Source organism: Neopelma chrysocephalum, unplaced genomic scaffold (assembly GCF_003984885.1).
Source record: "Neopelma chrysocephalum unplaced genomic scaffold, ASM398488v2 Primary Assembly neopelma1_331, whole genome shotgun sequence".
Classification (NCBI taxonomy): Eukaryota; Metazoa; Chordata; class Aves; order Passeriformes; family Pipridae; genus Neopelma; species Neopelma chrysocephalum.
The window spans coordinates 494,384-507,576 of NW_020897994.1; the positions used below are offsets into that span (position 1 = coordinate 494,384).

Below are 13,193 nucleotides of genomic sequence, written 5' to 3' on the forward strand. Positions count from 1 at the left end.
TCCAGTGATGAATTGGTCCCAGCTGTTCTAACCAGGACACTCATGAAACAGGACATTTTTGTAGTTATGTATTTTTCTGTTTATTTAGATGGTTAATTAATTACAGGGGTTTAATTATTTTGCAAAACCTAAAACTGAATTTCTCACCTCCCTTATTTTAGGGTTTTATTTTCTCAGTCATTCAGATTTTCTCATAGAGTCTTTTAGGTTTAAGAGCAAATGAAGGTAATCTCCTTTCCTCAGATCATAGTGTAGCCTGGGGCAGGGAGGGGGGTATGTCCCACCACAGTGCGCATTTTACTAATTTTACTAGCAACATAAATTCTTAGTTTGGAAAAACAGGTCTCTAAATTTATATTTCTGAAAATAAATACAGGAAGAGAAGGTTTTGAGTTGTGTCGTTAGCTATATTTCCATTTTACTCATGTTGAAGGGAAAGAACATGCTAATGATTAAAAAGATTGTTTAGGGTGGTAGTTCCAGAAGAAAAAGTTGTAAGAAAAAGTAACAAAGGGTGAGGTAAAAATTGTTTTAGTGACATATAAAGTTAGGTTCTCTGTTGATGTAAATGAATACAACCCAATGACTCAGAGGATCTATTTGGTTTGCTACATCTGGATTCTGGTCCTAAAGCTAGAAAAGAAACTTAAAAGTCAAATACTAATTATAAAATCACAGCCAAGAGCAAATAGTATTACATTTATTTCTATGCTGAATAACACAGTAATCCAAAGTTGACTTAATCAACTATGTCCACCCAAGGGAGATGAATAAAAAGAAACCTAGTAGATGGTATTGATCATCATATAAAATAGTAGTAATTACCATTAACAAATACTTTTTAATAAGCAAACATACAGTTAGTACTATTAACTTGAGGTTTTTCTCATTAAAAGAAAAATTTAAAAAGAGGAAAAAAACCCAGGGGAGTTGGAACCTGATACTTTTTCAGGATGGATACAAGGCACCTGATTTTAGCTACTTTAAAAATTGTTAACTAGTGGAAGATACCTGTTGTAGTATCTTCCTGATGTTCCTTTCACTTCCGGCTCTATAGAAATCTTGAATCATTAGCTTAGATATAACCTATAAGTTTCAGATTACTAATATTGGTAGGAAATAAGCACTAAACTAAACAGTTATTAAGCTTAAGATAAACTTTGTAAATCTTTCCTTTATCCTAAACCAATCTAGCTAACCAGACCACTGAAGCTGCTGAAACTCATTTTTGTGGGAAGATGTGCTTAACTTAATTTAACCACTCTCTTGAGATACTCTTGAACTAGTTGTTTCCAATCCTTCAAAGATGCAGTTTTTTGATCCGTGAAGACCTATAATATTCCTTTCATGAATCCAACAGTCACGCCTGCTAAACAATTTGCAGCGGTGTTTTCAGCTCTGAAGCTCTTGGAGAATCACTGTATCACCCTGTGGCTGCAATTCAAAAAGTCAGATTATTTCTCCAAATGACAGATGTTCAAAATCAATAGTGGTTAACTAATCTAAGTGTACACTGCAGGATTTTTTTTTTTCTTTGGAGATGACTGCAGGTTGTTTGGTTTTTTTAAGTTCAGGAAAATGTGTAATTCTGCCTCTCAATCACTGTGTTCTTTTGAACAAACTATATGCTGGTTTTTTTAATTTCTCTTCCTGAAGTGATAATTGTTTATTCTGTTATTGCATCCTGTGAGTCTTTGCTGACCACTGTGACTTCACAGATATATTATCAACCCTAATTATCTATTTTAGGTAGATAACTGGTATCAGATAAATATCCTTATAGATAGGTATTTATATATGCTACTCTTCCTGAAACATGACAACCATTTTTATGGGTTTGTTTAGCTTAGTGGACTTCTTCTTTTCCAGTTAGAACAGATTTGAATCTCAGAAATATATACTTATTACATTTTGGGATGCCATTTGTTTTTCATAACATAGTTTGCAACCATTTTTGCTTCTCAGAGAGAGCTTTTTAAAAATGTTTTTAAAATTATGAGAAATATACCTAATTTTCTACTGATCAATTTCTTATGAGAAGCATACTTCACCAATGAGCATGTAAAGACCTTTGAAATTTGGCTCTTCCATCTGCCATTTTCCAATCTAAAATCAAACCAAATGAAAAAAAAACACAAACAAACAACAAGCAAACATGATAATAGTAATTGCCTCATAAGCATTGCTAGGGATCTATTTGTATGTCAAAAGTTTAAAAAAAAAACAGTCAGGAGAACAGAACAGAAAAGAAGAGCACTAATCAGTGTGTCCTGTGCTCTTCTTTGTAGTCCCAGCGCCGTGTTACATTTCACCTCCCTGATGGCTCCCAGGAAAGCTGCAGTGACAGTGGTCTGGGAGACCACGAGCCAGTGGGTGGTGGAACCCTGATCTCACACCCTCTCCCTCTGGTTCAGCCGCAGGATGAATTCTACGACCAGGCTTCACCAGACAAGAGGACTGAAGCTGATGGCAATTCTGACCCCAACTCGGGTGAGTCACCATCACTGCTCTGCTTATCTGAGTTGCTTTGCTAACTTGGTTATATTCTTTTTCATACCTATGAGCTTTGCAATGGTAGAGATGTTTTTAAGCATGTGCATGAATATTTGGTCATGTCATCTCATAAGGATTGTTTGGAAAGAATGTAGTTTGCCTGAAGTACCTCATATTCTAATTTAACTGTAGAACCAAAAATACACCCAGTGGAATAAACAGCTTCATACTAATAACACAGTAAGAACAGCTCGGGAGAAGGATGTCCTACAAGGTAGCAAGTTTTTTCTTCATGTTTTTAGTGTTGTTGCTATTTAGCTTTCTACTTTGTTTTTGGAAAGGAATTCTAAATATCAATTTAAAGAGCAAGGCCATGGAGGTTGCACTGTCTTTTAGACTAACATAGAAAACAGTAAATCAGTGATGCACTGAAAAATTTAAAGAATCCACATTTCTGTAACACACTTACAATTACCCCTTCTAATAGCAAGAATCACAGGGTTTCTTTGTTAGGTTGGAATGGCATGATGTTCTGTTTTTTGGAACTGTCAGATATGTGTTTTTGTACAAATATTAAGGATGTGCAGTTTGTCTAATTTGGGAATTTCTGCCTTTCTTCTTTTCTTCTCTATAATACGTTTTCATTATTGCTGTGTTTTTGTGACAGTCAACACTTAAATTGAAACAATGTTTTAACCAATACTGTGACTACTATTTTGACATTGGAATGTGGAATGTGGAGACTTGGACACACTGAAAACAGGGAGGGGGCAACAATACTGCCCTTAAACCTCTTGTTCTCTGTCTAGAATGTGGACACAAAGGTTAAAAGTATTATCTGTGCTCTTGGAAGGTAATTGAACTTGAGTTCTCTTGCATCCCAGGAGTATAGAAATAAGAACTAGTTTCTGTCTTTGGCATTTCTCCCTTTTGTATAGATGATTAAGTTGTCACTGGGCCTGTACAAACCAGGAAAGAAGGTGTCCTTGGGATCTGATGAACAATATTAAGGTCCATCTTCTCATTTGGGCAGAGCTGGATCTGAATTATGACATTTACATCATGGCAGATGAGAACGTGAACTGTGGAATATTGACTTTGGAAATATTTTTCTCATATTTTTATGGGAAGACCAAGAGATTGTGTTGGATGAAACCTGCAAAGAAACATTTTGAGATGTTTTACTGTCTGAGAATTGCATTCTGGTTTATTTTCCCCTATTATCTTTTTCCTTTTCTTTTTTTTCCCTGGATACGACACCTGCATATTATTTTCTTTACCAAAACAGAAATGTTGTTGGAACTATGATCTCAAACCCTTAATCTGTAGAAATACAAAGAATGATAAAAGAATAGCAACTATGAATGGATTGTTTCTGGAGCAAGAATGTATGTCTGCTTAAACAAGTGAAGAGCTTAAGTGGAATTATCCAGTTAATTCTCTGACCATGTATGAGACTTGTGAAAGATTTAACAAGATCAGAGAGGAGTTTTCAGGCAGCATTGAGTGTTGCCACTGTCACATTAGCTTCACCGACTCTGAATTGTGCATCTCTTCAAAATGCGGCATAAAAATCCTCCAGGAGAGTTAGGAAAAAAGGACTTAGTAAACTTCATAGCAAGTTATTAAAAAGGTGGTTTTGGAAATTTTTGTTATGCACATTGTGCAAACATAGTATATTAATCATGATCAACTTTTTATGCCTAATATAGATGCTAATAGATGATTAGTCAGAGTAAGTGTTCTTAAAAGCTATATGAAAAGTTTTAATATGTCTGTGGTTACACCTGGTTTAGCCTTAGGGATGATAAATTCTTGTCAAATTTATGAAGATCTAATCATCAAGCTGTAGTGATGATTAGTGAAGTATTAAAGTATGGAATTTTTGCCTTTTATCAGACATTGAAATAGTGCATTCCATATCTCAAAAAACCTCATAAACCAAGAAGGGAATGATATGGTCATTACTGTGACAGAAATCATCCTAGGAAAACCCAGTCCAGGATGAGAGTGATGGTGCTCATTAGATGGATTTGACTTTTATATCCTATTCAGTATCAAGCTGTTGCCTAGGCATTGTGTCAAAAATTATTTTGCTACCGGATGCATAAGTTTTTGGATGAGATGTGAAATGGAGTTTAAAGCAGTTTATGGTTATTGAAGATCCTGTGGCAATTTTCAGAAGAGAAAAATGCTGTCTGGTGTTGGGCAAAGTTACTTTGTGGGTTTTTACATGCGTTCGTAGTTAAAATAACCGGTGTAATATCATTTGAACATTGTATTCTTTGACACTTCTAAGCTGAATTTCTAGTTTTATTGCAGTGAAATGTTCAGTAGTTGTATTTAACTGTAGAGGTAGTTTCATTTCAGTGGCTGTTTAAGGAATTGCTATTTATGAAAATACTTGGGTTATTCTAAGGTAAAATATACAACTATACAGTAAGGAAAAAATCATAGTGAAGAGACATAGTATTACCATGTCCATGTACTGCTACTAATTTTAGATAAATGTTGCAGATCAATATTTCTATTTTAAATACTTCAACTGAAGAGAAAGAACAGTGTTTATGGGAATGTTTGCTAATGACCTTTACACAAAAATACAGATTTGTTCCACTGTATTTCTATGAAAGTTAATTCTAGGTAAAAGTTTGCTTCAGCTCATGAGAATGTGATGTTAATCTTGATAGTAAAGTCCTTGTCTCATGCTGAGAGCAATTTTGGTTAATGGCTTTAATGCTCAGTGAATTGTTTGGGTTATTATTGTACACTGTGAATTTACATGAATAAAAATGCAGCCGTTGTTTCTCAGTATTAATATGTTGCTATTTTAATAGACCAGGGCCCAGGTCTTCAAAACCTGAAATATGGGCGGGGGAAATGAGCTAAAAGTCTTGCTAACTTGCTATACAAAGATATGAGAAAACTTACTGTTATATTTGCTTGCAGTCATTAGCTTCTACAGAGACACAAGTGCAATTACATGATTTAATGAAATAAACCTGCACAGTGAGAGTACATTCATCTAGCTAATCTGAAAACAGAAATCTCTCACATTGGGGGAAACTGAGATGAAGAGAGAAGGCAAATACTAGCACTGTCAGCCTCACACTGTCACTGTGGTTATGAGGAAAAGGTAACAAGATAGAAATATGAAGTCCTTTGTAATGATATGTAAGCCCAAGTTTGGTTTGTCTTCTTTATTTAGAGTCTTTTATTTTAACTTGAGGGTTACATTTATTTTGCTAAGATATGTTGTCCATTTCACTATTGTTAATTGATCAGTATTTATTGATAGTCGGAGGAGTATGATGTTAACCTGTCAATTGCAGCTCCCTTATAGTTCACCTTTGTCTCAATTGCAACTTGATACGCTTGATTCCTATAAGAAGTAAAGGAAGATATTCCAAAGATCTGTCATCTGAGTCAAGTTCTTTACCTTTTAGTATATCAGATAAGAAGGTAGAAAACATTCCAGTTCCTTTAGGGTCTTAAAAAAAAAAGAAAGTCTGTATAAGATAGTATTTAGTTCTAATGCTTTATAGCATCTCTTATTACCAAAATTCTTGCTTTTTAATAGTTTTAAATGTGCATATCAGCAAGTACACTTTTAACACAAACATCTTTATCATCAGTTCCATTAAAACTGTACAGCTCTCTGTTGTATTTTGAAGTGAATTATTTCTTCAGTAATCACTCTAAAGAAAACTGTGTTTTTGTTTGCCAGCAGTCAGGTGCAGAAAGCTATTTTTCATTACTACAAGTGTGTTTTTCATCGGTGTGAAAAAACAACCCACCCTATTAGTGAAGAATTCTTCTTTCACTGTGGTTTAGCAAAGGTTGTCAGGGACTTAAATTTAGACTGGAAGTGTTAACATATCTAAGGGTTTCATGTGGCAAGGCTGTGCAATAGAACTGTATGAAGGAAAAATGTGCCTCCTAGTGTATAAAAGGAGAAAAAAGCACTCGAAAATGCTTGATAAATCAAATTTTGATAGCTGCAAGCTGTGGATGTGATTCATTTTTCTTCAAAGAGATAAAGAGGAATAGCATATATTTAGAGGAGTGTTAGAACTGCTCTAGGGAGAAAGCCTACTATACACTGCGGATCAATCTATGCAATGATTCCAATGGTTTAAAACCAGACAGAAATATAATATTTATGTCTTCTGATACATGTTTATGAAGTTAAGTAAATGCTTGCCTAATTTCTACACCTCATTAATAAGTAGTATCAATATATGTTACATAACACAAAGTAATAGCTTTGTAAAATCAAGGAGCTGTACAAAAAATTATAAACCACTGTTTTGAAGGTCATCCTTTTTATTTAGTAAAATTAAATAGAATATTATTTTCTATGTTTTTAATTACAACTTCCAAAGCATTTCCATGTTCTTAGAAGTGATGTTATAATGCTGTCTTTCAATAATAATGTTTGTGGATAGCTTTTTTATTTTCAGTGTAGTAAAAATTGTGTGGTTAAATTTGCGTGGTAAGTACCTGAGTTCCCACTTTTTAATAAAACTAATACTATGACAGTTTAGTCAAGTGATGTCAGGGGTATTAAATCATACTCTAATTCCAGTAATAAGTAGAAATATCTCTGTGGCAGTGGTTTAATTATGATTAAGGTTCAGAGTCATGGCAAGACTGTCTTGTATTACACTTGGTCATATGATAGTGTCCCATGTGGAGAAGCTAAGCCTTTCATGCAAAGAGCTTTGGTTTTACAGTGTCACTATCATTACACCCAGTGGGTGATGATGTTTTAACCTTGTAAGCGTACCCTCTGCTTAATCCTGTCTTTCATTTTGCTGCCTGAAAAGTTTCTTTTTTGGCAATACTGGAGTAGTCCATAGCTGAACATCCTAAGGTGTAGAAAGAAATGCTACTCTGTTAATGCTTAGGTCCATAGTTATTATTGTGTTTTCATAATATGAGAGTATGTGAACTAAAATAGGAACATCTGCCTTTGAGTCATATCCTCCATTTCATTAAACACAAGTTCATACTTTACACAGAATCTAACACTGTCACATTTAGCTACAGGCAAGCAGATTAAGAAAAACTGGAGTCAAATTGGTGAATTAGCCTACAATAGAGCTATAAAATAGTCTGAAGTCTGAATTCAATCTTAGCTATTTCTTTAAAAAAATAAATAAAATCTGAGAGGCATAAGAAGTATTGCCATCTCTTTACATGTCTTTGCTGCCTCATCACAGTGAGGATTTTAAAATTGTCTTGGTTTAGAAAAGCCACTGTGCTACATCTGTTCCTATTCTATTCTCTTTTCCTCCATACAACAAAGCCAATTGAAGTGTAAATCTGGATGCCATAGCCATTGAATGGGCAGTGAGAGGGGAACTTGTCCCATCACTTCTTCAAGAGGAACATCTAATGTGTCTGAACTTCCTGGCTGCTGCTGCCATCCAAGATGAGAACTTGCAGGTCCTCAGGAGTGAGCTCAAAAGGCTAGATGGGGCAAGGGGACTATTAGAAGGGTTAGAGGATTAAAGGAAGGGGAAGGTTGCACATTAGACAAAAGCTGGTGCCTTTGGCTGCCATCACTGTTGATATGTAGGACAGATGTTTTTGCCAGTGGTGCAGGTTAAAACAAAAGACTGATTTAAGAAATTAAGAGTTATTTTTCTCCTGTAAGTATTTTCTTCTCACAAGGATTTTCTTCTTATAACAGTAAGACCAGGTCTACTGCAGATTCACAGATGTTTTTAGGTTTCAAAGTGCTATCATTATCTAGTCAAACCTCTGCCATAGCACAGTGCTTAGTATTTCACACAACTTTTCTTAAATCAAACTGGTGTTTTAAAACAGTCCAATGATTTGTTTCCACTGGTGTTTAATTGCATGTTTTACGTGGGTTTATGGGACAAGGTTGTGGGGAGGGGGGATGCAGAGATTGCTCCTATGAGAAGAGGCCAGAGGCTACCCCCATATTAGTCAGAGCTAGTTCCTGGTGGCTCTAAACCTGACCCACTGCTGCCCAAAGCTGCACAGCTGCTAAGAGGAAAGAGTAAGAAAAAATGTGAGAGAAACAAACCTGCAGACACTAAGATCAATGAGGAAGGAGAGAGAGAGTGCGCTTCAGGTACCAAAGAGATTCCCTCACAGCATGTGGACAAGACCACTGTGTCCCCAGCAACCCATGGAGGACCCCACCCCAGAGAAGGTAGGTATGCCCTAAAGGAAGTCCATGAAGAACCCTTGCAGGAGCAGGAACTGTGGGCCCTGGGGAACCCACTCTGGAGTAGTCTGTCCTTGAGGGCTTGTACCCCATGGAAGGACCCATGCTGAAGCAGGTAATCAAGGACTGTATTCCTTGGAAGGGACCCCATGTTGGAACAGGGGAAGAGTATGATGAGGAAGGAGCAGCAGATACAAAGTTTTATTGACTGACTGCAACTCCCCTTCCACGTCCCTCTGCACAATTTACTGGCCTTGGCAGGGGCAAGCTGGGTAGGAGTCAGAAGAGGAGGGTATGAAAGAGTGAATTTGAACCTGGGAAGAAGGAAGGGGTGGAGAGGGGAGGAAGGGGTTTTTCATTTTGTTTTTCTGATTTCTCACAATCCTACTCAATTTTTTTATTGTTAATTAATCTTCCCCAGGTTGAATCAGTTCTGTCAGTGATGTTAACTGGTGAGTGTCCTTATCTCAACCCATAAACTTTTCCATGTCATTTGCTTCCTCTGTTTTGCTGAGAACAAGGAGTGAAGGAGTGACAGAGGAGCTTGGTTGAGTATTAAAAAGCACCAGAGTATTAAAGTTGGCTTATTATTCCCAGTCTCAAAGCATTTGTCTTCAGTTTCTAGTTCTTGTCTGTGTGACTGTACCACCCTTTGTCAACATGAAATCTGTGACTTTCAGAAGTGCATGGATATTTTGAGGCCCAAGGGACTGTTTTGATTAGTATGGCCTCCTGCACAATACAGGTCAGAAATCTTAGTCAATAACATATAAAAACATGTGCCTTCTGCTGGTGTCTACACAATATGTTTCAGAATGATTCCTCGATTTAATGATCTTCAGTGACAGAGGAAATAGTATTATATTGCTTATTGACTTCAACTGAATCAGCTTTTGACCTCTTATTTGGTACAGGGGGTGTTTGGTGTCCATAGTTCAAACATGGTGCTCAAGTCTTCTTGTACCTGTAATAAACTGGTTAATGCTTTGTAGTATTTTGAATGTTGCAACATTTCTGTCTGTTTTTAATATGGATCCCATATCTGTACAGCACAAAAAAAAAAAAAAAACACAAAAAAACCCAAAAAACAAAAGCTAGTCATAAGTTTCAAGTTAAATATTCACAATAAGAAAAAATAAAACGCTTTCCAAATTGCAGACTTTTAAAATCAGTTTTCCTCTTTCTCTATAATTTTTCTGACCTGAGTAGGTTCTTTTCCATGCCTCATAAACATGCTGTTTTACCATACTTTTTAGCAGTAGAACGGTAACAGATTCTTCTATTCTTTAAAGACTTTCCATAGGAAATTAAAGTAAAAAGCACAACTGAATACTTATATCTTTAATCATGATGAAATATATTAGAAATATATTAGTACTCTAGGTGCTCTATCAGCTAACTGTGTTTAAGATAATGTGCCTTTTAAAGGTGTGATAGTGTTATTATGGCAGCAATATTTGTCTTATACTTTTGAGGTTGCGTTTTCTGAAATTCAATGGAGATTATTATTGCCAGCTTTGACTCTTTTTTACCTTGATACTAAGATTAATTTTCTGATGTTTCACATTCTCTTACTAATGGAATCTTGGCAGTGTAAATCCTATTCACAATGGCAAGTTGATTAGAAGAAAGATTATATTTGTGAAAACAAAGGTGATGAATTTAGCATGGCATTGTTAATTTCTGCATTCAAGTGGTTCCAGTTTTTAAGTAGAATTAGAATTGTTGATGGCTACAATCAGAAGAATAACTCCATGCAGGAGGAATAACCCCATTGCATCAGCACAGACTTGGGCCTGACAACTAGAAAACAGCTTTGCAGTAAGAAAACTGGGAGTCCTGGTTGACAGCAAATTGACATGAGCCAGAAGAAACCAACATCCTGAACTGCGTTAGGAAGGGTGTTGCCAGCAAGTTGATGGAAATGATCTTTTCCCTCTCCTCAGCATTCGTGAGACACATTTGAAGCACCAAGTCCAGTGCTGGTTTTTCCAGTATGGAAGGAAAATGGAAATATGGATTGAGTCCAGCAAAAGTCCACAAAGATTATTAAGGTATTAGAGCATCTGTTACATGGGGAGATGCTGAGAAAACTGTGACTGTTCATCCCAGAGAAGGGAAGGCTTAGGAAGGATCTTATTAATGTGTGCAAGTACCTTATGTGGTGGGAGAAGGAGAGTAGAGAGAAAGCCAGACTCTTCTCAGTGGTATACCGAATTAAAGAAGGGACACTGGGCACAAACTGAAATACAGAGAAATTTTCTTTAAACACAAGGAAAAAAACCCCCTCATTTTCTTACTGTCAGGACAAAAGAACTCTGCACCAGGTTTCCCAGAGAGATTGTGGAGTCTCCATGTTTGGGTAGTTTGATAATCAAACTCAATGTGATTCTAGTTGACCCTGATTTGAGCAGATAGGTTGGACTAAAACAATCGCCAGACTTCCCTTCCAATCTCAATCATTCTATGATTCTGCAATCCTATCAGTTAATTAAATTTGTCTTGTATAGATTGTGCAATACAGATGTGAAGAAAGAGGAAAGAAAAATATGTGTTCTCTAAAGTAAATGAATTATAAACTTGTAAATTTATGGTAGGGTACACAGTATAGAAACCAAACGTAAGTATGTACAATTCAAGTTACTGGTATCTGCTCCAGTTGCCTAAAAATAACAATGAAGAGTCATTTGTGATACCATAGGGTATTCAGTACACCCACATCTGGCATATATTCCTCAGGATCTATTTTCTAGGAAATACCAGGCAGGGTATTTCCTAGAAATGAAAAGCTGCACCAAAATTGCTCAAATTGCACCAAAAGCAGTTATAAGACAGCTATATTGAGACTCAATATCTATACTAGTTAGCCTAAATGCTCTCCACCATGGTAGGCTTCAGAAGAACATAAGCAAAAAAGACCAATGGTCTGTCTAGCCTCATACTCTGTACTGGCAGTGGAAGAAGCTTTATATAAAAGGCACTTTAGCTCCTGAGGCAGATATCTGAATTGGTCAAGTAAATTTTGTAAAGTGCCTCTATCCCACCACGGGTTATGAATGAGGGCTGTAGGAAGTAATCAAATGATGCCTGTGTTAGTTCCAGAAATTAATGATGAACTCAGCTCTATATTATATACTCCTGAATGTGCATACTTGCATGTAGAGATATAAAACTTTATCCTAAGTGCCTAAGCTCCCTTTTTATTTCATTGAACATAAAAGCTTTCATTTAATCTTAAAGCAGGTACCTAAAACAGGTTGGCTAAATTTCACTCGAGTCCATTTACCATATTTCTTTTGAGTATAATAGGAGCTCAAACACCAAATTCACGTATAGGCATTCGGAATGGAAATTAGCTCCAGAATGTAGATGTATATGGCTCAAATAATTTGCTATACATGGGCATTTGGTGCTACTTGAAATACTCTGAGATTACCTACTTCTTGTTAATTGCACTCCCTTCTTTCCTGCTTGACATCCACATGCAAATATCTTGGGTACCCGGGATGTTTCTAAACTGGTATTGCATGCTAATGGTTAAGCAGGAGAAGCAAATTTTAGGCTGAGATGTATCTATGACTCATTCAGATGTGAATTGTAGGTAGATGTGAATTAGTGTGAGTTCCAGGTGTAGGCAGTGGAGACCTAGTCAGTATCATAATTGAGTCTAGAGACCCATTCAGTTACTAAACATGCATCTAATTTAACATGAGAGGCATGGTTTTCCAGACTATATTGACCACATTGTATGTAGAGGAAGCTTAGACACCTAAATTTAGCTGATTCCAAGAAATCCAACCTTTTGTGTGAGATGAATCTCAGCTGTTCTTGTTGCTAAGGAAATACTCATATCTTTTATGAGATTTATCAGGCTTTCTTACCTATCTCCACATAACATTTTTCAAAGGAAATTTTAAATTTTGTGCCTCGTTTCTTAAAGTTGTAATTGAATAAAAATACCAGTTACATACCTTGTTCTTCCTCCTTTTTTTTGGTAGAACTCAAGTTAAAACATCTTGTCTTTTTAAAGCACAGTTTGAAAGAAAGATTTCTAATAGTGTTTCCATTCTCTAATCAGTTTTTCTTCCTTCAAACAACATTTCTGGTAAGTCTCATGGCATTTTGAAAATTAGCATGTCTTGAAGTGAAGATGTTGCATTTTGACTGTCTCTTTAAGAATGCCTATATGGGACATTCATGGAATCCTGCAATCCTTCCTTAAAACAAATAGCTTGATAAGCTTTTGCTTTCCAGGAAGGAAATCTAGTCCTTTGGTAGAAAAAATGTGTTATCTTAAGAAATACCCTTATACATCAGTGTCTTCAGGTTTGACCTAGTCTTGTCGAGAGACTAGGTGTTCATTTTGTTCATTATGCTTGTTTTATAGCTTTATCTTTTTTTTTTTTTTTCATTTTTTGTTTTGTTTCCCTCCCCCCCCCCGAGAAATCCATGCATAAAAAGGGAGGTTCCCAGAACAAGATTTGAATATTATGTT

General features: G+C 36.1%; 1 protein-coding gene across 5 annotated transcripts in view; it reads left to right on the top strand.

Moving 5' to 3' along the window:
• Positions 1-13,193, top strand: part of PCDH9 (protocadherin 9) — a 698,432-nt gene that overhangs the window by 446,113 nt on the left and 239,126 nt on the right. For 2 of the 5 annotated variants that reach the window (XM_027705406.1, XM_027705407.1), the window contains one exon: positions 2,289-2,490. In XM_027705406.1, coding sequence (XP_027561207.1) covers positions 2,289-2,490 — 202 coding nt within the window. Of the gene's footprint in view, positions 1-2,288; positions 2,491-3,431; positions 5,773-13,193 lie in introns of those variants that run through there. The other 3 variants (XM_027705408.1, XM_027705409.1, XM_027705410.1) reach the window with 2 other exon arrangements.